This window comes from Macadamia integrifolia, chromosome 9 (genome assembly GCF_013358625.1).
Source record: "Macadamia integrifolia cultivar HAES 741 chromosome 9, SCU_Mint_v3, whole genome shotgun sequence".
Classification (NCBI taxonomy): domain Eukaryota; kingdom Viridiplantae; phylum Streptophyta; class Magnoliopsida; order Proteales; family Proteaceae; genus Macadamia; species Macadamia integrifolia.
Genome location: NC_056565.1, coordinates 28,510,269 through 28,536,273, shown reverse-complemented (window position 1 = coordinate 28,536,273; position 26,005 = coordinate 28,510,269). Strand labels below are relative to the sequence as shown.

Below are 26,005 nucleotides of genomic sequence, written 5' to 3'. Positions count from 1 at the left end.
CCCTCCCCCCACATTTGGATCTTCTATGGCACAACATGGTGTCCGAAAAGCATCCAATGCTTAGAAACGCCTTGTGTTGCGTGTGACCGCTTTGGGCTCTGTGTCAAGGCATTTCTGGCCGTTGGATACGCACTGGACATCATGTTTCGACCATTTTAATCAATTTTTGGACTTTTTTACCCTTATATCGTACCAGTGGATTGATATCAGATTGGTCTTGATCAATACCAATCTGATATAATTTTTTTAAACCCATGAGCATGGTGCCCACCACGTATTGGATGCTTCCTCTCATATCTCCAGTTATTGAAAATTTTGAAAAACTTATTGATTTTTCAACCATTTTAAATTTTGCATTTCTGATAACTAAAATGATGATGATGATACACATAATACAAAGATGACAACATTTAAACAGGGCATTCTACATGTACCTAAAAAAAAAAATCCACCCTTGAAAGAAAGAAAAAATTATATGATGGGGAAATCTTTATTGTTTGGATAACCATATCACAAAGTCAATTTGGGTCATCTTAATTTTATTTTTTTTTTTGGTAAAAATTTGGGCCATCTAGTCAAGAGATGGTGATAGGGTTTCTAGATGGGCTTCAAATTGTGATCAAAGCATGGATCCAGCAGGTAGAGAAGTTCTGTAAAGTTTGATCCAATTTTGGTGGTTGGATCTTGAGTTATGGAGGCATGGTTCTATTATTTGGATCGAATCGGACAGTAATGGCCTTGATCAATCCCCGATCTCCAACCCTGGCCCTTCCGATCCATATACATATATATGGTCTAAGGCTAAAATTGTAATAAAAATTGATTTCTTATAAAAAAAAAAAAATCAAGGGGTAGATACAGTCCGATTCAAATCAGTATCAAAACTATATCAGCCTTGATCGATCCTATGACCATTTCCGAGTTTTAGAACCTTAAGCACAGATAAGAAACTTGAAATTACACGAGAACTGTAGAATCGATTAGGCAATTTAAGATCTCCTTCTTTCTCACAGCCTTGTGGAGGGTCAACCACATTGGTTATGATTGAGATCATCTTTTCCTTTTATACCTGTGAATACCTTCATTTAACAGATCATTCGGTTAAGATAAAATTAACATGATATCATAGCAATGTAAAATAATTTAAATTTTCTAACTTTTGTGTTAGTCTCATTTGGCATGCAAATGGTAACTGGGCTTAAATGTATAAGCTGTGTGTTCCATACGAATATATATACTGGGCCTACAAGCTGGGTCCAGTTTCACTTAAACTATGTCCATTCTATTGGGGATCAACCTTAATTTTTTAGGGGTAATTGAGAAAGGGGCGACTGTTCAAGTGAGCGATAAAGGGGCTGGAGACAGTTTTGAGATGGGTCAAGCGTATTTCCATTATCTTGAAAATTTTGTCAAAAAATGAGAACTACGTGTGTGTGTGTATATATATATAGAGAGAGAGAGAGAGGTCATGAAGACAATTTGTTAAGTTTGTCTCGAATTCTTGACCCATTTTGAAGATTGACCCGATCCGACATAATTTGATGGCGACCCGAATGGGAAATTTTTCCGAGATCTGTGATGGAAGCAGAGAGGGTTGGGTCGATAGGCCCAAGCCCGGAGCCCATCACTGATCTCGTATGGGGGTACGGGGGCGTAGCCCCCGCGGTATGGTTCAATCGGATCGATCGCAACCCAATGGATTGACCCACGATTTTGGAGTATATATAATGTACTGTTGCTTGTTAAGAAAATCATTGTATTCCAGGGTTTTCACGCAGCTAGGGTTTCAGGGTGAGTTTTTCCTTACCGCTATTAGGGTGTAATTTCTCTTCTGCATAGTGAATCATTTTCTGCTTCTTCCGAGGACGTAGCACACCACCCTGGTGTGTGAACCTTGTTAAATCTTTGTATCGTACGCATCTATTGTCTCTTTATTATTCGTGTTTCTTGGTGTTTGATCTTACACAATTTCTAGCTCAATTGATTGGTGTTTTTTCCGGGATTCTCAAGATGTTAACTCGACTCCCCTGCTTTCCTCCTTTGTAAATGTCTCTCCACATGTTTCCATTAGCCTTCGCATTGGTGACCGGTTCCATTTTGTACAACATTTATACTTTCGGTAAAACAACATTCTCGGGAAGTTACTTAAGAGGAAAGGAATTCAACTCTCTCCCTTTCTCTGTCCTTGTTTCCTTCCATTCCCACTATATCTCTCTTGACCTTTCAAAGGTTCTTTGTCCTTGTTTCCTCCATTCTCTCCATCTCTATTGACCTTTTAAAGGTTGTTGACGGGTTCCATTTTGTCCTCACTTATACTTTCGGTGAAAAACATCTTACAGAAGTGGAGGTGGTCGGCCCATCAAAATAAAGTACATTTTTCAAGTGGGGGACGGGAGATTGCAAGAAAGCATTAACTAGTGTGTCATTATACATTTCATGGGTGGGGCTGTCATTTTGTTCACAATTTTTGTGGGCCACGTTCTTTTCACAAAAATTGTTTTCCCTTACATTTTTGTCATCCTCTCACTCAATCAATCATTAGATTCTCATAATGGGTTAGTAAAGAAATAAAAAAAAAAAAATCAAGGGAATTAGGGTTTACCACGATCAAGGGAAACTTTGTCCAAAAATTAATGTGATTTATAGTGTTATTGATGTCCCTAAATGTGACCACCCAGTGAGCAGAAAACACCTCTACCGTTCATAGCTGGTCATCTCAGCCAACCAAAGGCTAAGGGAGACAATCTCCATCAACCAATATACCTTATTTTCCTTTCTTCTCCACTAAGTTATCAGAGTATCTCCCACCGGAGCACTCCTCAGGGCATTATCCCCTTGTCAATTGTGTGCAAGTCCAAGTTGAGTGGGAATCTGTAGTAATAGTTATGACTCAATTCCATTTGTGGCTTATAAGATAAGGAAACCTAAGACCATATCAATTCTAATTTAAAAAGAAAAAAGGAAAAATGGCAATCAATTGGCTTACAACTTACAACTAGACAAACCTTATTAACTTCTTCGTGAGAACCACCAAAAAAACCCTGCTCAAAGAAACAGGTAGAGGAAGAAATAGGAAACTCAAAGGACTTGCAATACCTATATTTAACATTGAATAAACACACATAATCAGCACCCCCAAAAAAACACATAAAATTTCCACCCAAAAATAAATAAATAAAGACAAACATAATTGTCGGATTTGACTCCTCTGCGGCGCAACACAGTGTTCAGCGCGCATCTAATACTCAGAAACGCCTTGTACTGTGTGTGACCGTCTTGGGCTCTGTGCCAAGGTGTTTCTGATCATTGGATGCGCGTTTAACACTATATTACTTCACGAAGAGGAATTCAATCCTCTTTTACTATTAACTTAATAGAGACGCAGAGCAGCAACAAATTTTGCTGCTGCCACCAGATCTCATCCACCTGAACACAAATGTAAAATACCGAACTGAAAATATTGAATTGTATAGAGTCAGGTCATAGCCTATACCCAGGGTGAAGAGATCAAAGTCTCGACCTGTACCCTATCGCTTCACCCTGGTTAAAGGTTATGACCAGACTCCATATAATTCAACATGTAGACTACGTACAAACACTTTATTTTCTATCACAAACTAAAAAAAAAAAAACTGCAACTACGCAAGAGATCAAGGATCGTCGATGCTGAATCTTTGCCTTACACGGGCAGCCGAGTTTCTTTGAAAGATTCTTCATCTCTTCCAAAGATAAGCTTATAAAGCCCTTCTAATGGCCGGCGAAACCAACCTTGCTTGAACGGATTGGGTAACAAGAACATTGGCAAAACACACAACACGAACCCTGCAACCTGTGCATTCTTATCGAATATGAGAACTGACCAAAGCAAAAATAAGGCTTGGAATGCAAAGAGGAGACTGGTACAAGATAACCCAAAACAAGCCCAACGTGGAAGGAGATCATTCCGGAACTCTACTGCTGAGGAAACAGAGAGGGCCATGAGAATTGCAGACAGAGAAAGGGTAATGGTCACACCATGATTCCCAAAGAGTTCCCCTCCTCTACCTTGATATTTCATGTCTATAAAGTTTGAGACAATTGTGAAAGCGAACTCAAACATGAACTTGTTCTTCCACTTGAAAAGGGGAGTAGTACTGGAAGTGATTTGGCGTCTTCGCCGGCGGCTAGAGGCATCGAACTTGAGTGACCATTTCTTGCTGTTCTTCGCCCTTTCCATGCTTGCACCGATTCAGTTTCAGAGAACTCATTAAGGACAACTAGTCTTGTTTTATAGTGGTAGGAGGGTAATGATGATAGATTTCCACTAATCTTAATTTCTTTCGGTTTAAGTAGGGCCATTGAGTGAAGAAGGGAGAAGTCTTTGGGGAAATTTCCCTTCACCGAGAATGAAAGTTCTCAAGAAGGGTCCAAATCCTCTGCGACAGTGAGCATTCGATGGCTAAGAGGACTTGAATGAGGGTACATTTTCAACAACTGCTAGTCTTTGGGTATTTATGGAAGCAAAAGGGTAGGCACAAGGTGAGACTAGAGAGGTTTCCCCTCCCCCTTCCCCACTTTTCCGAATACCCATCTCAATATGGATCCCGACCCTCTTTGCCTGTTGGGACGCCCAATGCACATCTAATGATTATCAGTGTAATTGATCAGACAAGTACCAAGGACTTTCAGTAAGCTTCTTTAATTTCCGAATTCACTTGCAATAAGTCCTTGCATTAGTATGAGTTCAATGATCGCATCGGAGGACCTGAGATGTATGCTCATATGTTGGAGTGCGTGCCCGAAATGAAACACTGAAAGAAACTTCCTCTATTCTTTTTTGAGAAAGTCTTCCACTACTTACTTTTACTTCTCCTTTAGTACAATTTTATGGCTCACAGGGATTATTCCTTTAGCCATGTCTGAAGAAATTTTACCACTAAGGTTTTTTTTTTTTTTTTGGACAAAAATACTGAAAGAAAGAGAAAAAAGAGGGAAAAAGAAAAGCAACACTTGGCTAAGGGGGGGTTTTTGTGGGCCTGTTGGCTAAGTGGGGAAATGGGAAGAACATAGGTGGGTGGGCAGTAGCGTTGGTGGGGGTAGCAATGGTGGTCATTGAAGTTATAATTTTTTTTTTTTTTGGGTTAGAAATTGAGGGTACAATTGGAAAAATAAAAATAAGTATTCCAAATATAATTTCACAAACATTGGGTGCCTACTGTGCAATTTCTCTGGACGTTGGAGGGACCCAAGTTTCACTTACCCTATATTATTTATAATGGTGTGTGGATTTAAGAGAGACATGAAGACGAGCATCTATAACTTTATTCTTCTCAGTGAAACAATTCTAATCTCATTGTTTGCAATTTCCATTTGTTTTCTACACTGTCTAGGGATTCAGTTTCTACATCCCTTGAGTTCTGCTTTTAGCTTGCAGCCAATAAATTTTCACGTTAATTTAATGGCTTTTCAGAGCCCTTGTGTTCTTTGAGTTCTCCCCACCTTCTACTCCTGAATCAATGGCTAATTTAGGGTCAAAGACTAAAATGAATCGGGAAGGATATTTGATTTTTCTGCAGTTCAATCAAAGGCAAGACTCTGTGAGATCTATTCTTTCATTTGTGTTAGAGCTAGTAACGTGAGTTTCTTTGTCAGTTGGTGAACAACGAACTTGATACAAGTTGTAAACTTAGACGTCCTAAGTTCGACTCCCAACAGGCACACCTTGGGCCACTCATACGGGGTGTTTAGAGCTCTTCACTCTTTTCAGTGAAAGTTGAATGGTTCTCATTCAATCCCGATATGACCCGATCTATGTGGTTGTGGGATTAATATGGGCCCATGGGATCAGTGAAAGTTGAATGCTACTATGAATAAGGTTTGAGAACTCAGAGAATTCATTGCAGAAATAACCCTGATTTCACTTTTAAAATCATATTTTTGACCATTTTATACTTTATCTGTATCAATCTATCAATACTATATCGACTAAGAATTGAGATCCAATCTGATTCCTCAAACCATGACTATGAGCATCGATCAATTGCTTATTCAGGTACTTTCTCATCAATCCATCTGAATCTATACAAAACCATCCACAATGAAGCATGCCATTACCAGAGACTATGCAATATGAGAACCAACTACAACAGTGCAGGCCATTCACTGTGAAAAATGGGCTTAAGCACTAATCACTTGAGGTGAGGCTGAGTTCTGGAATTATTTCTAAAACTTCTTCATTTCTTCTTCCCTGTCAGATCCAGAGTCATTCTGTAATATTATCCCTCCAATAGTCACTTAATGTTTGGATGACAAAGAAAAGAAAAAGAATTTGAGAACTGAGATAAACAAAGTTATCATTTTTTTTTTTTTTTTTTTTTTTTGGTAAAGGATAAAAAGAAGTGTCTCACATGTCGTGACGAGTTACTATTACCACCAACTGCTATCACTGTATCAGTCCCCTTCCATATAGCCTGTATAATGTATAACATCAAAGAGGGGTGCATTTGGTCCAACAATAAGATATGAATGTTGTGACCTAACGGTTAAGCAGTCGAAACCACCTCTCGATATTCTTAGGGTAAGACTACTTGGTTCTCGACCTCGCATATATGAGTCTCATGCACTGAGTATACCCCTTTTATTAGAGGAAGTGTAGCTCCATAAAACCAAGTGCATCTGAACTATAGTGCCTAAACTAGACTCATTACATAATATGTAGTGGAAAATATGTACCTACCTAGTGATGTCTCTAAGTTGAACCAAATTTTCAAATCGATTGGAACCAAAAACAAACCAAATAAAAATGAAATTGGGCTGAATTAACTAACTGAAACTGAACCAAAACCAAAAACTATACAAGAATCAAATGCGAACAAGAAAGGGGGGAAACCACTCCAATTCCTCTCCAATTGACCAGCTATTGGAGAGTCCTAACCGATTCTAAAATATCGAAGAAATTAAAACTCAAAACAGGAATAGAATTAACAACTCCAAATCCCGCCTAAACAAAAAATAAAACAGTTTAACAGACCCCGCTAACAAAACAGGACTTAGAATTCCTAGTAAGAATAGAAAATCCTGAATAATGATCACACTCCTTTCAATTCATTGATGTTCCCCAGTCTCTACTGTTGAGCCTTATATCAAATTGATTAGGGGTGTCAAAAAGGTCTGAACCCGCCCTAACCCACCTTGATCTCGAACAGGGTCTGGACTGAGATTTCAACCCATAGGGTGGGACCTCAACCTGAACCAACCCAACCTTACATATTAATAAAAAATAATATAAATATGTTAATAATTATAAATGAGTACTAATAGAAAAATATCTAAAAAAATCTTTCGTTTTCTACAATCTATATAAAAGCATGAAGTGGCAAATCTTTCGTTGTAGACCATAAGCTATAATTACAATATCACCTTATGAGCGTCAATAAGAAAATCTCATTATAGTATTACAATCCCATTCTATAAACATAAATCTCATTACAGCATTACAGTATCACATTATTATAGTATTACAATATCACATTTGCAAGGAGGAGAAGAGATTGGGGATATGAACTTGGGGTTCAAATTCACACTTTCCTTTTCCTCGGAATTTTACATTGCAATACACAAATCCTTTAGAATTACTGGCTCCAATAATATAAGATACAGGAATCAATGAAAGGTGAAATCTCATTACAGTATCACATTTTCTTTACTATCCCATTATATAAACATAAATCTCATTACAGTATTACCGTATCACACTTGCAAGGAGGAGAACAGATTTGGGATAGGAACCTGGGATTTAAATTCACACTTTCCTTTTTCTTGAAATTTTACAGTGCAATACACAAATCCTTCAGAATTACTGCTTCCAATAATAGAAGATACAGGAATCAATGAAAGGCAACCAAGACCCCTAGATGACAATCAAATAGAGAGGAAAAAAAAATCGATGTAGACCAAACTTGGCACATACACCATTACAATAGGGAGGTATGAGGTGTCTTCTGTCGGGATTCGGTTCCATGATAAATTGGAGTACGTTGAGCTTCTTTAATTCACCCCCCCCCCCAAAAAAAAATTCTATTAATTCTATCATTTATCAGAAAAAGAAAAGTTTGCATTTGGCTGAACTCATGCCTGATTATTATTCTTATGATGCTTTTTCTCTTTTGTATCTTTTCCTCTCCCTTTTTTAGTCAATAATACCATCAGTTATCCAGAAATATTTTTGTGGAAGTAATATTGTTTAATTATTTTCCTTCTACAAAATTCATTCCATCATGGCTTCTACTATTAACTAATGTGACAACCACATTGTAGCCCTTACCAAAAAAAAACAAGACAACCACATTGTAGCATAGAAGTGTAGGTTTCAGAGATTCCTTAATGGTCATAAGGTCTCTCACCTGTCTCCAATCTTTTATGCCCTTCTTTAAGATGGAATTTATATTAATAAAATCAAGGTGATAGATCTGTTTTCTAGGAAAAAAAATACTACATTCCAATGGAAATTGTTTATAGATTAACAAGTAAAAGTTTATCCATATAGACACACTCTAAGAAAAATATTCCATTACACGTGCATTAGTATTTACTATATATATATATATATATATATACACTAGTAAGAAATACACGTGGGAACATAAATGACTAATATTAAATTAAAATTTCATGTGTTCTCTTACGTTGAGAGAGAGAGAGAGAGAGAGAGAGAGAGATGCATTGGATCTACATTGGATAAGAAATGAGAGAAGAAGAACCCTATCGGTTTAGCATAGGATATGCCGAAATACAAAAGGCATGAAATGATAGTGCTGCCTCTACCATGTGTGCGCTGAATATGTAACATAGATATTACATGTAAAATATATTATTACTAAATATGGTTAAAAAAATTTAAGCAGCTTATACAAACACATTATATCAAATGAGTAGTAATTACAAACATTTTTTTTAAGTACGAAAAACAGAGCCTGAATGTATACCAATACTTCAACCATTATCATACACTCCCACAAGTCTATGCAGGAATAGTCGATAAAGATTGTACACCAATTACTCATCCACAAATTCTCACAAATTCCCACAATTGTGGAGAGAAAAAGGAAGATGACACAGGGCATATTCCCCCCCCCCTCGCTTTTTTTCCCAATAGTAAGTCATCCTATTTGAATACCAACTTTCAAGAAAAAAAAAAGGGGGCAGCTTCTATTATGGGATTAAAAAAAAAAATGAGCATCCTTAGATGATTTACAGTCATTTGGCAAATGGAATAGTTGAGAGCACTACTTTTAATAGCAGCCAATGCCCCAAAAAAAAAAAAAAATGCAGCAGAGGTGTGGCGAGCCAGAAGGAGCTTTTATTCAAGGATAACCACTTGTTGCTGATCGTTCTATGTGTCTATAACCGATGGTTATAGCTGTTAGTCAGGTGCTCGGCAAAGATTTATCCTCTTGTACACCCAAATGGCAAGAAGTAATAATAATGATTCTTGGGGTATTTAAAGAAATGAATGGCAATGTAACTCCCATCTGGTAACTAACTACTTCTACCATGGTACAGGAATGCATAGTTCAGAACAAGATGCCCTGAACGTAGCTATACAGAATTTTATTTTGTTGATAGGCTTATAAATTTATGACTTAAGCAGGAAAATTACTTTAAGAACTTCCAATAATGGAAAACTCTAGCTAACCAATAAAAACTTGAACATAACCAGTCCAAGGGAACATAAATAGTAAAAATATTTAGAAAAGGGGTGTGGAAAAAGCATGTTACAAGACATGTTAAAAAAACAGAGCAGAATTCAAATTTATCAAGAATTATACCTCTAAATTTTCCAAGGACTTGCAACCTAATGGATCAAACTCATCCTTGGCTGCTATGAAACATATCGGCCTTGTGTTGCGGAAGGAATGTTCTGTTCTGAGTTGGAGGCTGAGACTGAGAGCAAGCAACCTCGTTTTTCCCTCTCCTTCACGGCACGGCCCTGCTCTCCAGGAGGCAATGGAAGTTCATGGCCAGAGGCACAGATCGGTCTGAAGCGAGCAGCAAGAACGATTCCTTTAGAAAGCAAACTGACAACATGCATAGACATGAGAGGGGTAGCATCATTGTTTGAATGACATTTGCATTTTTCAACTCTTCAAGCAATTGAGAGCTTCATCTTGGGAGTAACAGCAGCAATGTCTATTCCCTCAAACACAGGAAGAGCAGCTTCTATGTTTCCTTTTTGATACTCAAGCTTTTCTAACAATGCTCTAGCCTCCTACAAATAGGAAAAGTGTTTGAGCTTCATAAACAAATTCATAGACCAAAAGATATAGAGCAACCAGTTTTTGATTCCATAATGCATGGTAAGCTACCCATTATTTTAAGAAAATAGAAGTTTAAGAAGCCAAACAATTTTGTAACTTTTATTAGGGGAATATAATGTTAAAGGTGCATGATGGCAAGTCCAACTAAACAGATTTGTCGAAGGATGACCAATGCCTCGATTCAACAGTTTAGGATGCCATGATGTATGCTATGTTTTTTTTACTATGGTCAAGGCTAATGAAATGCTCCAGCTTTTTCTCTGAACACTCCATCCTTGTACAATATGTTGGGGTTAAAAGGTGCAGTGAAGTGTATTGTATATAGTGGTGACAATTGTTTTGATCTGAAATACTCTCTAGAGCCTTGGTCATGATTTTTTGTTATTGTTTCAATTAGCAATGAAAATGAGATTGCCCTTATACATGGACCACACTACAATTAGAATAAGTTAACCAGGCTTCAGAAAGTCCTAATGCAGCCTGTTAAAGAGCAGTCAAAGGATGAAGGAACTTTTCTTCTCATTTGTGCTCAAATATATGAAATAAAAGGACATCCAAAATGGAGTACATAAACCTTGCCCTGTGTACTATAGAACAATATATTATCCAAAATTACAGCAAAAGGATGAGGGAAACAAATCTTACTTGTAGTATTCAAGTAAGCTACAAGTAAGAAATCTTACCTAGACTCAGTATTTAAAATACTAATCTAATCAAGAGAAACCAATCTCTGACGCCATTCTGGAAAAAGAGAAAATGTTCAAAATATCCCAAACATGTGGTCAGTTGGGATATAGTTTTGCTCAAGAATGTCCCGAATCTGTAGTCAGTTGAAATAAGGGTAAAATATTTTATCTAAATGAAAAAATTAAAATAATAAAAGCATTGTCATCTAAATACACTTTAAAAATTAGAATAAGGTGAAAAGATGCAAGACACCTTCGTAAGAATTAGAACAGAACTAATGATTCGGTGAACCATACATACCGAGTCCAGCGCGAAGAGATGCCTGAAGTAAAAAAATTCCAGAGAAATCATAATTAAAACCTAAGAATCAAAAAAGGTTAGGGAGTGAAAATGCCGTCTATAAAACCTAATTCCGAGAGAGACGATAGAAAGAGAAGGTTAAGGGGAGGAAAAGAGAGATAGAGAGATACACAGAAGATCAAACGTGGAGGGGATTAGACTCACAACTTCCTCAACTTGCTCAACTTGCTTTGATCCAAAGCTTGGAGTAGGGAGTCTGGTAACATAAGCAATGAAGAACGACAGAAGTAGCAGAGTCGTGCATAAGAGATTTGGATAGTTTGATCTGTGCCTGTATAAATAAATATTTAGGGAAGTATAATATAAACAAGTGCTCGAGGTAATGGTCGCTCCTGGCTTCTCTGATAGTGAAGGTGACGTTCTCGCTCCAACAATCCTCAAGGAAGGGTAGGGGTGTGGAGGTGACGGTAAAGACGCCGACAAGGTTGAGAAGCGAGGGAGTGGGGATGAAGATTAGAAGAGAAGAAGTGGCAGAATAAGGAGGGAGATTGGAAGGGCAGAAAGACGTGCTTTGAACATACTTATCTCCTCCGACATATAACAGGAAAGCTACAAACTTATATAATAACTTGATTTGGAAGGTTTCCGATTGGAGAGATACACCAATGCGGTTGGGAGCCTAACGGTGAAAATGCCCTCATGGTTGGGGATTCAAGTCATTTGGCATGGTCACTGTCTCATTAGTCATTGGTGCACCAATCCTTTTTAGGTTGAACTGTGCATCAAGATTAAGCCTGGGTTGAGATATCCCAATCCAACTTAGGGTTACCCATGGCTTGGGTTGAGTTAATAGACCTTAGGTTTGGGCTGCAATTTTAAAAAATCCAGCCCATTGACACCCCTAAGATAAATACTGAACCAACCCATAAACCATTCTCATCATTGCATCCAATTAATTTTACTAACATGCAACTACAATATCCATCCCCTTATAAGCAATCAAGGGAATATCATGTTATTGTGCCATAGATGTTTTAGGTCCTATTTTAACATCCAGTCAATGGCATAGAGCTGAAAAACTACAGTGTGCATTAGTGCAACGGTGTTCTATGATCAGCTTTACTCCGCCCAAGTGCTTGTTTTAAGGACGACTTGCTTGCCCTTAAAACAAGCACTTGGGCGCCCACTCAATGTCTAGCACTATTAGTCTGAAGATTCATATGCCCAGCCCCAAATGCTAGTATGAGCGCAAAAAGACCATGTAAGTTGAACCAAAATTTCAAATTAATTGAAACCAAATAAAAATGAAACCGGACTGAATTAACTGAACCTGAACCAAAAATTATTCAAGAATCAAATGGGAACAAAATAAAACAAACCGAGTAAGTTGAACCAAAATTTCATAAAAGCATACAAGACAATGTTGGACCGAATACTTGAGAACCAAATTGGTTTGGTTTTTTATTCAATTTCGATTTATATATATATTGTATCTTGAATCCGGTCAAAACCGAACCGATTGACACGCTTGTCAGTCTTAGATTAACCAAACGGGACATTTCAGTGAATGGGTTGGATGACAACTTCGTAAACCAACTGCCACCCCCCTACCGTGAACGAAAATAGGTTAGGTTAAAAAGGAATATTAATAATTCTAGGGTTTCAGTGATATCTGTGAGACCTAAGAGAGTGAGCGCGGTGGGCGAAGATTAGAAGGGAGAGGAGAAAGAGCTTCGCCGTCTCGCTCGCAATCATGGTGATTTTTCTCTCTCTAACGCCTCTTCTAGGGTTTCTTTTGAGTTAATGTTTTCTTCTCTTCATTGTCTCATCTTTTTCTTGCAGATTATTCCAGAGAAGAATCGCAGAGAGATCTCGAAGTACCTCTTTCAAGGTCACTCTTTCTATTCGATTTGTTGATCTATACAGAGGGTTCTTCATTTTCTCTTTGATCTTCCGTTTCTCATCTTGTTTTTTTTTTAGTTAATCTACAGAGGGCGTTTGCTATGCCAAGAAGGACTTCAATCTCGCGAAGCACCCCGACATTGATGTTCCAAATCTGCAGGTCATTAAGTTGATGCAGAGTTTTAAATCGAAGGAGTATGTCCGCGAGACCTTTGCGTGGATGCACTACTATTGGTATCTCACCAACGATGGTATCGAATTCCTCCGAACATACCTCAATCTCCCATCAGAAATCGTCCCAGCTACCTTGAAGAAATCTGTTAAGGCCCCTGGTAGGCCAATGGGTGGCCCTCCTGGTGATCGCCCCCGGTAATTAGTGATCTACCTTGCTGGTTGTTGCTTGTATTCAACTAGCTAGTATTGAACCCCAGAAATATTCTAATATTGTCATGATTATTTGTTTTTTTTAATTATATAGTGGCCCTCCTCGCTTTGAGGGAGATAGGCCTAGATTTGGTGACCGTGATGGGTACCGTGGAGGACCTCGAGGACCTCCAGGAGAGTTTGGCGACAAGGGTGGAGCTCCACCTGAATACCAGCCAGCATTTAGGGTAATTATTTGTTCTTGAATTATTTATTATGTGTTTCATAGTGTCTTTTATCTTGTAATTTGCATGGTTCTATGTTATGCCCATACTGTGGACTTTAATCTTTATCACCTGAAATCATGTTCATAATATGTAATGAAGTTGGTTTAATGATTTTGGTGGCTTTAGATAAGTTTTATGGAGACATGAAAGTTCTATGTATAGGAGGGTTTCTTGCGGTGTTTCTATACCTTGTCCCTTTGATTAATTTGTGTATTGCCATTTGTGCTTTTAGACACTAGCTATATTACATAAAAAAAAGTTTCTGTGACCAATCTGTAGTTTAAATTGGTTCGATCTGTGCAGCCCTTCCAAGTTAATGCAACCTTGTGATTGGAAAATGTTGCTGCTTCGGACTTTTGTTATAAAAATAATGTGCCCATGCTTTAGGGTACAGCAATCGAATTTGTTTCCTTGATGAGAATTTATGAAATATTCAGTTTCTTTTGAGGAGGAACAAGACTGCAATTTTCAGGCAATTATGATCATATTTTGCTAACATTTATCATTCATCTTATTTTGCCTTTTTTATTTGTGTCACCATGCTTTTGGTTTTAAGGTGGTTCCATTATTTTTAAAACCAGTTGTGTACAAGAAATCATTGGTGGAGGGACTATGTTTGTACCCCTCTCCCGTGGTCTTAAATAGAATTTCTCACTATGGATGCCTTGCTTATTTACAGTTCACACCACATGATGCCTAATAATCAGTTCTTATTTTATAAATGTCTACATGTAACAGACCAGTAGGAAGGTAGAATTGATATAGATGCTAGAAATTTGTATCACCCATCAACAATATTTATAGCCAATTATGCCTTCAAGCATCGTTGTCATGGGTTATAGGCGGTCCTACACATAGGATTAGAGGAAAAATCAAGGTGTCATCTGGCTACAAAGGTGCCTTGACAACTATGCTTTCAAGGTTTTGAATTGAGATCACTCTATCCAAATGCCTCTCTAAATTAAGATTGTCATTTTTTGGAATGCAAGTTTGTATTTTTGAATTGAGTCAAGATTCAAATTGTGAACTCTTGAAAGTTGTGAAACCATTAACTTCCATGCCATTTAAGTTCAGGACCTCTGATCATTTGGAATCTTTGAAGTGTTATCTTTGTTGCTTTTATTGTTCCCTTGTACATCCCTAGACTTCCAGGCCAGATAGGTTCATTGCTAACATAATGATAATTTAGTTTCGAATTATTTTGAAAACCCAAGAAGGTTACAAGTTCTAAATACACCTCTAGAGGTGTCATTTAGATAGTCTCATCAATTATAGGCACCATTTGTCTAAAGTCTGTATCATGACACATTGTTGTTCTGGCCCTTTGTTTTTTGACTAGTTTTAGAGGACTGGTTTATACTGCCTCTGATCCCTCCTCCTCCCCCCTCCTTGTTTTGAGTGTTTTGATGTAACAAAAATCATATTTTAAGTAATTGTAGTTTCATGGCATCCAATACCTTTTCCTCGCCTTTTGAGATTTCCTCTTCACCAATCTGGTGTGGTTTCTACTTATTTTATGTATAGAAAGATTGAATGCAATGATGAATTTTGGCTTGAGTGAATGTTGCAACAGTTCTCTTTCGCACATGCAATTGCTATCTTATTTTGTTATACTGCTGTTTAGATGTCCTTTATTTCAATGTTATTTAGAATTCTTTACACGCTCAAGCTTTGGTTATCCTTTCATCAAGGTTCTAACAGCAACTCTTGATTATACAGGCCCCTGGTGGAAGACCTGGATTTGGCCGTGGCGGCGGTGGTGCTGGTGCAGGTCCTGCTAGCTCAAGTATGGCTTAAAAAGCAGATGTTCTGCACGTCTTAATTTTGGACTTCCTAGGCAACTTAATCCTTTAGTTAGTTTGTCAGAGGCTTTTATTTTTTGACAGGGTATACTTGGTTGATTGTCAATTTTGTTGATTAAGTTTTTGTGGAAATGAAACTCAGCATCCATTGTTCGCCCAGTAATTTTGTTGGATGCTTTTTTGTTTATTTTTTTGTTTTGGTAAGAAATTCTGTTGGATGCTTCATATCTTCCTTTTGTTTTCATTCCTTGTATTTTTTGGTTTATATCTGAAGTACAGCATATGCATATAGGGTGAAAGGATGCATGCAAGGATTTGCAGCCATGCAGACAACCTTTGGAGATGTTATATGCTTCTCTAGCTTCTCTAGCAAAGATGTATGCTCGTACCACACCTTTAGTAATGGTTGCCAAGAAACTCAAATCTTGGAATCGAAGAAGACCCCAAGGAGGTAGTGATTGGAACTGCATTATCTCCAGAGTAGAGGCTAGCCAGGACCAGTTTTCTCCAGAACTACATCGATGTTTTTTGCTTGGGCGTACTCTACATGTCAGATTTTTTCTTGCTCATCAAATGAAAGCCCTTTATACCTGACTTGGTCTTGGATTCTGTCCGATTCACTCACCGGATTGTTCGTATAAAGGCCTTTGTCTGAAGATTAAATGACATTTATACATTTACGAAATTGTTTTGACACGATAAAATGGAGTAGCAGAAAGGAAAAGAAAAACAGGCATTATGTGCTTGTTTCACATATTTAAAAAAATAATTGGATCCATATAGTTGACCTCATTCAGTTGGGATAAGGTTATGATTATTGTTAAAAAATTAATATAATATTTCCATGTGAGAGGGTGAACAGTAAGCCTTGGGCTAAGAGAATCTTTTCCCAATTGTTTTTTAGTGAACAGTCTTCTGTTTCTTTCACCATTTCAAGGCAATCAGAAAATTCAATGTTTTCAAAGCTAGTGTTATCATGAGTCCCTTTAGCTTTGCCTCTGGAACAGAGGAACACATTCTTGCTGCCACACCTGTTATGTTTTCCTCTCCACTGAAAAAAAAAAAAATTAGACTGCATAAGATGTGCACATATTAGATCCTGAGAAGATTCCTGTGGGTATAATGGGTATTCAATAGAATCAGAATCTGTTTGGAGAAGATCTTGCTTAATTTTGTACTAACTAGTCAATAAGATGTTCTCTAGGCTTGCATGTGATGAGCGCGTGTAAACTTGGAGGAATGGAATGGAACTGATATTGTAAACTCAAAGGTTGATGCTTCGTTAGTTACCAACTTTGTGCATTCAAACAAAGCAATAGACATCAACTCTGATGAGCAATCTGAGTTACGCCGAATGACAAAAGGAAGTGCTAAGATTGACGAGGGAAGAGGACCAGAAAGAAAAAAAGGTTTCCAAATCTCATGTTCTGAATCCGAGTCTGCTAGACGTTCAATCCTGAGAGGCGAGGATTTCATGAGCATGAATGACGGTCTGAATGTGTTCCTTCGTCACTTTTAGTACCTTGTAAATCTTCTCGCTCTCAGGATGCCTTGTATCCCCTGCAACAAATCTATAGCTAACCCCCCTAACTTCTATGCCGCTCCATCCAGGGTCCTTTCTTAGACCCTGACCATGCTTCATTTCCAGTCTCAACTTCACGGCGTCCTCCCATCTCTCAACTCCTGCATAAACATTTGACATTGTCACTCTCCAGACTTTTCCCTCAGGCTCCAAAATGGAGAGTTTACTTGCAGCTCTTTCAGCAACTTCAACATTTCTTGATAGCCCACAAGAACCTAGTAAAGCTCCCCACACAGATTGGCCAGGCCTGAAAGGCATCTTCTTTATGAAATCCTCTGCTTCATCAAGTCGACCCTGTCTTCCCAGAAGGTCAACCATGCATGCATAATGTTCCATACTTGGCTGAACTCCATATTCTTCATCCATCTTACTGAAGCACTCAAAGGCTTCCTCTACCAATCCTGAATGACTACAGGCTGAGAAAACATTGACAAATGTGACTGCATTTGGCTGATAAATACCCAATTTCCTCATCCTTCCAAGAGTTTGTAAAGCAGATATCCCATCTCCATTGATCCTATATGCTGCTATCATTGCATTCCAAGAACCTGTATCTTTCGTGGGCATCTCTTCAAATACCTTCTTAGCATAGCATATCCTGCCTGATTTTCCATACATGGTTACAAGGGCATTGCCAATGAAAATATCATTCCCAAAGCCAGACCTAGTAATGTAGCCATGCATGACTTGGCCCATATCGAATGATGCTAGCTCTGAGCAAGATTGGAGTGATGTCAAAACAGTGACAGAATCAGGGACAACCCCTTCGCCTTCGTTGCTGTGAACTTTGCCAAGCAGCATCAATGCTTCTGAGGGACATCCATTTTTCACAAGACATGAGATCAAGGTATTCCAGGAAATTATGTCCTTTTCATTCATCTTGCCGAATATTCGAAACGCCAAATGATCTTGTTTATTTTCAGCGTACATGTCCACGAGGGAATTCTCCACCACAATGCAGGGCAAAAACCTGTGTCTGATCAAGTAGCCATGTACTTCTTTGCCTTGCCTTAAACAGTTTAAATGCCCACACCCTTGAAGAAGTGTAGCCATTGTCTCTGGTCTAAGATAAGGACCATCACCCCTGAAACAGAACTCCCAAAAAATCTTAATACTTTCTTCATAATAACCATTGTTAGAATACATTTGTATCAGAGAATTTGTCACAAGAGTATCCATATAAAGTTGTGATTTTATAACAAAACCATGGATACACCTAGAGACCAACCATCTGTTCAGCAAAGAACAAGCTTGAATCATACTCTGAAATGTTACTCGATTTGGTGCAACCCCATCTGCTAGCATATCAGAAAACAAAACGAAGGCCCTCTCAATCAATCCATTGAGAACACAACCAGAAATTGCCATAGTCCAAGAAACCACATCTCTACAACATGATTTCTTTATCAATTTCTCAGCAGCCAATGAAAGCCCACATTTCGAGTATGCATCAACCATAGAATATTTTAAGAACTGATGTTCAATTAACTCATTTACAATGAGATTACCATGAATCATCTCTGTCAATTTCAAGTCTCGAGTCTGCCCACAAACTTGTAGCAGAACTGCAAAGGTGAACTCATTGGGTTGCATGTTTTCTGATAACATCTGCTGAAAAATTGAAATTGCTGCATCAGCAGATCCATTCTGGCAGCATCCTGACATCATTGAAGTCCATGACACAATTGTTTTAACAGGCATTAGATCAAACACCTTAAATGCATCTTCCAGTTGCCCACATTTTGAGTAAAAATCCAAGAGAGCATTAGCCACAAAGGTGTAAGGAGCAAGGCCAGACTTCAAAACACCAGCATGGATGCCAAGCCCAATCTTCAAGTTCCTCTCAGCAGCACATGAATTGAGTAAACGAACTGATGAAGATGAATTTAGAAAGACTTCCTCTGCTAGAGGGAGTGTCAATGGTGGAGCATTGTTTACAGGCTTCTTTAACTGGGTTTGATTACAGGTCTTCAGGGAAACTAAGGAAGAGGAACATATAAAAGTTGACAATGAAGGCATTTGGGACTCGCATCACGATCTTAAAATGCCAATCAATCTCTTCACTTTGTAAAGCTTAAATAATTGGCAGGTTTCTTCGATTTGATCCTGATATGAATGGGGCCCTCGAAGTAGACAGAAGAAGATATTACCATGGTCAACCATCAAACAGCCTTTAAATTTTCTTGGCGTTTGTTAAACAAGCAGGAAACAAATATAAAAATTTATTTTGATTATTTTCCTGGATTGTGTTTGGTACTCATATTATACGTGTATTCTATATGTACTCACATTATACTCGAATAGAAGACATATATATGCTTTATACTTAATAATACGTTTAAATTAGGGGAAGGGGAAAAAAAACTCAACCCTAATATTTAAAAGAACACCTCTCCTTTTTAATAGATTTCTTGATTTTGAGGAAAAAAAAAAAGATAGATGACATACTTCTCCCTTTCTTATTGTATTAATTCCAATCATTTTTTTTCACATTACCCCTTCCTCCCTTCTTTATTACCTTATACCATTTATTTAACTTCATCCAAACTTGTCCTAAATTTATTAATCAAATACCTTAGGTGCCTACCCTCTTCTTCCTATCCATTAGCATATTAACTTTACTTAATTACAATTTGTCACCAAATTTAAAATCCTACCTTAATTACGAATCTACCATTGGTTATTACGATTAAATAAAACCTATACGCGATCTGATTTCAATTTTAAAATCTGAATTTATATCAATATGGGTTACTATAGATTTTCTTGTTTGATGAGATAATATCAATGATGATATTTTAATTTTTTAAATAATTATTCACATGCTATTATTATCATCCTTTTCATAAATTTATACTATTATTTACTGTGATAGAAATAATCAATGATAAACATAGTTAAACTTAATTAATATTAAACATAAAAATAATAATAATAATCCCAGTTGAAAAACTAGATTAGATTTAGATGTTCATTAAAGTATAAGATATTAAAATTTAATCATAAACAGTCAATTTTAGTTCATTCCTAATACCAAAATAAATCCGTTAAACATGTATTGAATATATACCATATCATTACCGTGTGCGTTTGATTTCACCGGATTTCTAAATAATATTATTAACATATAACCTGTTTAATTGTCATACGTATTCGCTCCCATATTATTATTGATCCTGAACTTATTATGCTCTCATTGACTTCCACACGTGCACAAGGCCTAGATTCCCTCACGTGAAGGTTTGTGACCAAAGAGAGTTCTGTTTGGAAATCTAACATGTTATCAATCCCCTCTCATCCAATGAATTGCTTTGCTTTTCCTAAAATATATTCAAGATTCTGAAATGGTGACCCTAATAAGTCCAAAAAACTCCATTTGATTAGCAAGAAAAAAGTGTGTTCTTCGAAGTCTTTGGGAGGTCTTGGTTTGAGAGACTCTGCCACTGAATAAAGCTTTGTTACTTAAACTCGGTTGGCGTTTTCTCCCTGATTAGAACTCTCTTTGGTCACAAACCTTAAAAGATAAATATTTTCACAAGAAGTCCATCTTTGATGCATCCACTATGAAAAAAAAAGATGTTCTAGTACTTAGAATAGTATTGCTACTATCTTACCCATTCTGAAAAAGTTAGTGTCCATCAAAGTTGGAAATTGTGAAAATACTATGTTTTGGATTGACCCTAAATCCCTGATTTACCTAAGTTTACTATCCCCTCGTCTATCACCACACGTTCTTCCATCCATTGGGTCAAGGACTTCCTTATGGGGAATTTTTGGAATCTACCCCTCTTATTGCCCATGAATATCGTTAATATCTACCTCTCTATTATTGATGTTATCTACTATATTAATTAATGAAGTTTTTCTTTTCCCCTAATATATATATATATATATATACACTAGTAAACTTGCACGTGAAGGCATTCGTTAAGTGGCAGATTAAAAGTACTTTTAACCCACAAGTTTTATATATTTCTGCTATTAGAAAGTACTATTAAGTTTTAACCCATAAATATTTTTTCCTAATTTTACACAAAGAGAATAATTAGAGAGAGTAGATTGGTGGTTGATAACCTAATGGTAAACGCGATTCCGAAAACCATGAAAAAAAAAGAGAATGATGTATGAAAGAAACTTTAACAAGATTACTCCCAAAACTCACATATATTTACTAAAATACAATTTTTACTTAAATATTTACAAAAATGTAAGTTTTTCAATCAAATTTCAATTAATTTTCCAATACAAGTTCTTTGACAAAATTTTCATCTGAGCTTGGTGGTAACATTTTAGTGGTCCATGGCAAGTCTAGCTTTGGGAGCCCTTAATGGGAAATTAATATCCAAAAGCTAGATTTGGATGTTTTCCTTCTATCAAACAGGTACTGATGTAGCCTAATTTTTATAACGAGAGGAATGCACAAACAGCTAACCAACATACCAACTTATGGTGCCTTAAAATGTTGTCACAAATTAAGAATCAACAAATCAATAATAAAGAAGAGAAAAAAAAAAAGATAAAAAATATTATTAAAAAAAACTAAAAAAATTCCTCAATCACATACCCCAATTAAGAAGAACCATCACTATCACCTTATTGTCCATTCCCACCATTGAGAGCAAACGATGATCGATACAACTCATACAACTACGAATAAAAGACATGTCCACAGGCAAAAACTCTAGTTCTGGTTTCTGATATTCAAGATTCTTATATCGTTTTATAGATCTGAAATCATACTATATTCAACCAAAAAATAGTCATTTCTAAGAATGATGAGAGAAAATGAATAGCAGCATGGTCCTCATGGCTCTAGTGCACATATAACTGACATTAGAGACAATCATTCCCTAACATATCAGAAGCTTTAATGTAAATAATTTTCTCCAGTTAATTGCACCATACAAACAACATTACAGATTCAGATATAGTTATGAGCATGGCAAGGGTTATCGCTAAATCAAATTACAACATAACTACAAACACACTTATTCCTCAATTAAAAAAAAAATAATAATAAATGTAGTTTGGCAACTGTACCTTGTGGATGTGAAGTATCTGAAATTGAGCAGAAAATGAGAGAGACATAGGGAGAGGAATGAGACCGCGATGATGGGGGAGAAATCTGAAATTGAGAAATTTTGGGATATTGTAATTGTTTTTTTGTCTTCTCTATGATATATATAAGAAATGATAGTGTATTATAGAGATGTTTTAAGAATAGTAATGGTATTATTAGTGAAAGATTCCATATAGTAAAACTTTTAAAGTTGATGGAGGATTTAGGAAAACCGTTTTTATGCAGTAAATCTCTCTCTCTCTCTCTTTCTCTTCGTATTTGTCTTTGTAAATCTCCCTATTTTTTATCTCCCACGATTAGGGAAAGGAAGTCCACGCCTATTGTGGATTATTATTATTTTTTTCATCTTCCATGTTGAAGGGTGAGAGGATAAGTGTGATTTTTTTTTTAAATAATTATAGAGATTTAAATATGAAGAGAGAGACAAGGAGTACATACTTTTCAATAGTAATAATAATAATAATAATATGATAGTATGATATCACTATCATATTCATATCCACCATATCCGCTGTATCATATCATATTATATTGGTTGAAATTGATCCAGATCGTTACCCACTTTATTTTGGAAATACCATTACGGAGAACTAGATCCATCCTTTGGGGGAAAATGGAGGAAAAATAGAGGAAGACGATTTAATTTCCAGATCAAGTTGCACAAATCAAGCGGAGGAACCAAGCACTCATATTGGGTTACAATTTGATAAACTAGTGGTCCTCGAAGATTCGAGATATTAGATTTCAAAATGGTCCTGCAAGTGTCAAATAACAAACGGAAGCATATAAATCGAACTCCCTCTCCCCTATAGACATAGCCTGAGTGGCAGAGAAATGGTTCTCGTCGTTGTTCTCCATGGTTCAGTTTCAGAGATAGTTGTTGACCCTTTACCACTACCAAAATGAGGGGAGGGGGAATGCCAGTAGGTCCACAATGGTGACAGGATCAATTCTTTGAACTAAAAAACTTAGACAGGAAACCCAAGAAACAGATTGAACAGTGTATGATGCAGAACAAAGACAACCAAACCACTCCCCCTACTATATACAAAACGGGAAAAAAAAAAAAAAAGGGCTCTGAACTGAATCTAATTCTACGCCCGCCTATGCCTCGATCTGATCAGAAACCTCAATCGACGTCCTCCATTTTGCTTTCCTCGTGGCTTTCCTCCTCCAAAGCAGGCATTTCTTCGTCCTCGCCACCGGCCTCTTCCTCGTCGACATTAAGACCCAACTTCAACATCCTGTGAATCCTTCCAGGGAACGTGTTAGGATCATCAAGGCTGAAACCAGAGGTCAGGAGGGCACTCTCGTAGAGCAACATTACAAGATCCCTTACTGACTTGTCATTTTTATCAACCTCGACCCTCTTCCAAAGCTCCTCGATGATGGGATTATCTGGGTTTATCTCCATTGTTTTCTTGCTAGACATGTAAGAGCTCATAGTGTTGTCCCTCAAAGCCTGAGCTTTCATGATTCTCTCCATATTAGCTGTCCAACCATACTCACCAGTAACCAAGCAGCAGGGCGAATCGACGATCCTATCGAAAACCACCACCTTCTCCACCTTGTCCCCGAGTATTTCCTTGATCACCTTGCACAGATTCTCGAAAGACTTCTTTTTCTCCTCCTTTTACTTCTTTTCTTCTTCTGTATCATCATCCAGCTGAAGCCCCTCTTTAGTTGCTGAAACAAGCTTCTTCCCATCATACTCCTTCAATGTCCCAACTAGATACTCATCAATGGCATCCACCATAAAAAGTACTTCATAGCCTTTCTTCTTGAGCCGTTCCAGGAAAGGAGAATTCTCAACGGCCTTCTTGCTCTCACCAGTAATGTAGAAAATATACTTCTGGCCTTCCTTCATCCTTGTGATATAATCCTTAAACCTGGTCATCTCGTTGCCACTCTTGGTAGAGTAGTAACGAAGCAGCTCCGCCAATTTAGCACTGTTCTGGCTATCTTCATGGATACCCAACTTTATGTTCTTAGAGAAAGCCTCATAGAATTTGGCATAGTCGTCGTTCTTCTCAGCAATCATGAAGAACATTTCGATACATTTCTTCACAAGGTTCTTCCTGATTACCTTCAGAATCTTGTTCTGCTGAAGCATTTCACGGGAGATATTGAGTGGCAGATCGTCAGAGTCAACTACACCCTTCACGAATCCCAGGTACTCTGGAATGAGTTCACAATTGTCGGTGATGAAGACCCTCCTTACATAAAGTCTAATGTTGTTCATCCTCTTCCTCGTGTCAAAGAGATCGAAAGAAGCCCTCTTGGGAATAAATAGGATGGCTTTGAATTCGAGCTGCCCTTCGACGGCAAAATGCTAATAAGCTAGGGGATCTTCCCAGTCGTTGGTCAGGCTCTTGTAATAGGATGCATACTCTTCCCCAGTGACCTCCTCTGGTTTGCGCAACCAGATGGGTCTCTGCTTATTGATGAGCTCCCACTCGTGAGTCGCGTCCTTAACCTTCTTCTTCTTCTTCTTGGGCTTGCCTTCTTTTTCTTCACCGACATCCTTGACATCACCTTCTTTCTTGGCTTCCTCCTCGTCTTCATCATCACTAACCTCCTTCTCTACTGTCTTCTCTGTCCACAGATAAATAGGATAGCTGATGAACTCCGAATGCTTCTTCACAAGCTCCTTCAATCTTTTCTTTTCCAAGTATTCCAACTGCGTAAAAAATCATCATTTCGAAGAACCAAACCAAATAGAAGGGCAACAGTATGATTAATTAACGAAGGTATCCAAGCGATACCTGGTCTTCCTTAAGGTAAAGAGTGACTTTTGTTCCTCTCCCAAGGGGTTCACCATCGACATCTTTTCTCAAAATGAAGGAACCACCACCCTGAGACTCCCAAATGTACTGATCATCATCATTGTGCTTCGTAGTGACGACAACTTTATCAGCAACAAGGTAAGCAGAGTAAAACCCAACACCGAACTGACCAATCATGCTCACGTCCGCTCCGGCCTGTAGTGCCTCCATGAATTCCTTAGTTCCAGACCTTGCAATTGTCCCCAAATTGTTCACCAAATCTGTGGATGACATGAATTTATCAGAAAAAGCCAAGTTTGGAGAAACGAGAAATAATAGAAGCGAAAATTTCATCACCTGATTTGGTCATCCCAATACCGCTGTCAATGATGGAAAGAGTTTTGTTAATCTTATCAGGAACAATTCTGATGAACAACTCTGGTTGCGAATCAAGCTTGCTCTTGTCAGTCAAACTTTCGAACCGAATCTTATCCAAGGCCTGCAACGAAGTTATAGTTTCAGAAACAAACTCCAATTTAAAAAAAGAGAAGAACAAGAGAATCGGAACGAATTTACATCAGAAGCATTGCTGATGAGTTCTCGAAGGAAGATCTCTTTGTTGCTGTAGAAGGTGTTGCTGATAAGGCTGAGAAGTTGATTGATCTCAGCCTGAAAGGCAAAGGTCTCAGTTTCTCCCATTTGATTATCCATCGTTGCAGAAGACATCCTTGTAAGAAAAATTAAAAACAAAAGAAATGACGGAAACTTTCCGCCTCAATTGAGAGAATCGATACTTTTCTGCTACTAAGATTAGAACACCAGTTAATCTCCAAACGTAGTGTAGGAAGATATGGGAGGAGGATATTTAAACGAAGAGAATTCGAAGAGTTTCTTGTATTTTCCTTTCGTTGGGTCTCTAGAACATGGCGGGAAGGTCTCGTT

The 26,005-nt window shown here is 37.6% G+C and overlaps 2 protein-coding genes, 1 long non-coding RNA gene and 1 pseudogene across 4 annotated transcripts; 1 reads left to right on the top strand and 3 right to left on the bottom strand.

Moving 5' to 3' along the window:
* Nucleotides 1–9,586: 9,586 nt before the first annotated feature.
* On the bottom strand, nucleotides 9,587–11,992 carry LOC122088778. Of its 2 annotated transcripts, none has more exons than XR_006143145.1 (3): nucleotides 11,487–11,992; nucleotides 11,283–11,342; nucleotides 9,587–10,246 (listed from the first exon to the last, which is right to left on the bottom strand). It is a non-coding gene; the product is annotated as an uncharacterized LOC122088778 (long non-coding RNA). The 2 variants fall into 2 exon arrangements; XR_006143146.1 differs by having other exon boundaries at nucleotides 11,283–11,304.
* An 893-nt stretch (nucleotides 11,993–12,885) lies between these two features.
* LOC122088234 (40S ribosomal protein S10-1) lies at nucleotides 12,886–15,861 on the top strand. The gene is made up of 5 exons (XM_042657425.1): nucleotides 12,886–13,038; nucleotides 13,125–13,173; nucleotides 13,274–13,553; nucleotides 13,663–13,795; nucleotides 15,554–15,861. Exons 1-5 carry the CDS (start codon nucleotides 13,036–13,038, stop codon nucleotides 15,629–15,631), a joined length of 543 nt encoding a protein of 180 aa, XP_042513359.1. The 5' UTR covers nucleotides 12,886–13,035; the 3' UTR covers nucleotides 15,632–15,861.
* Nucleotides 15,862–16,907: 1,046 nt separating this feature from the next.
* Nucleotides 16,908–19,425, bottom strand: LOC122088700 (pentatricopeptide repeat-containing protein At3g57430, chloroplastic-like). Its single transcript, XM_042658018.1, has one exon. It carries the CDS (start codon nucleotides 19,235–19,237, stop codon nucleotides 17,087–17,089), a length of 2,151 nt encoding a protein of 716 aa, XP_042513952.1. The 5' UTR covers nucleotides 19,238–19,425; the 3' UTR covers nucleotides 16,908–17,086.
* A 3,844-nt stretch (nucleotides 19,426–23,269) lies between these two features.
* LOC122088657 lies at nucleotides 23,270–25,999 on the bottom strand (annotated as a pseudogene).
* Nucleotides 26,000–26,005: the final 6 nt, after the last annotated feature.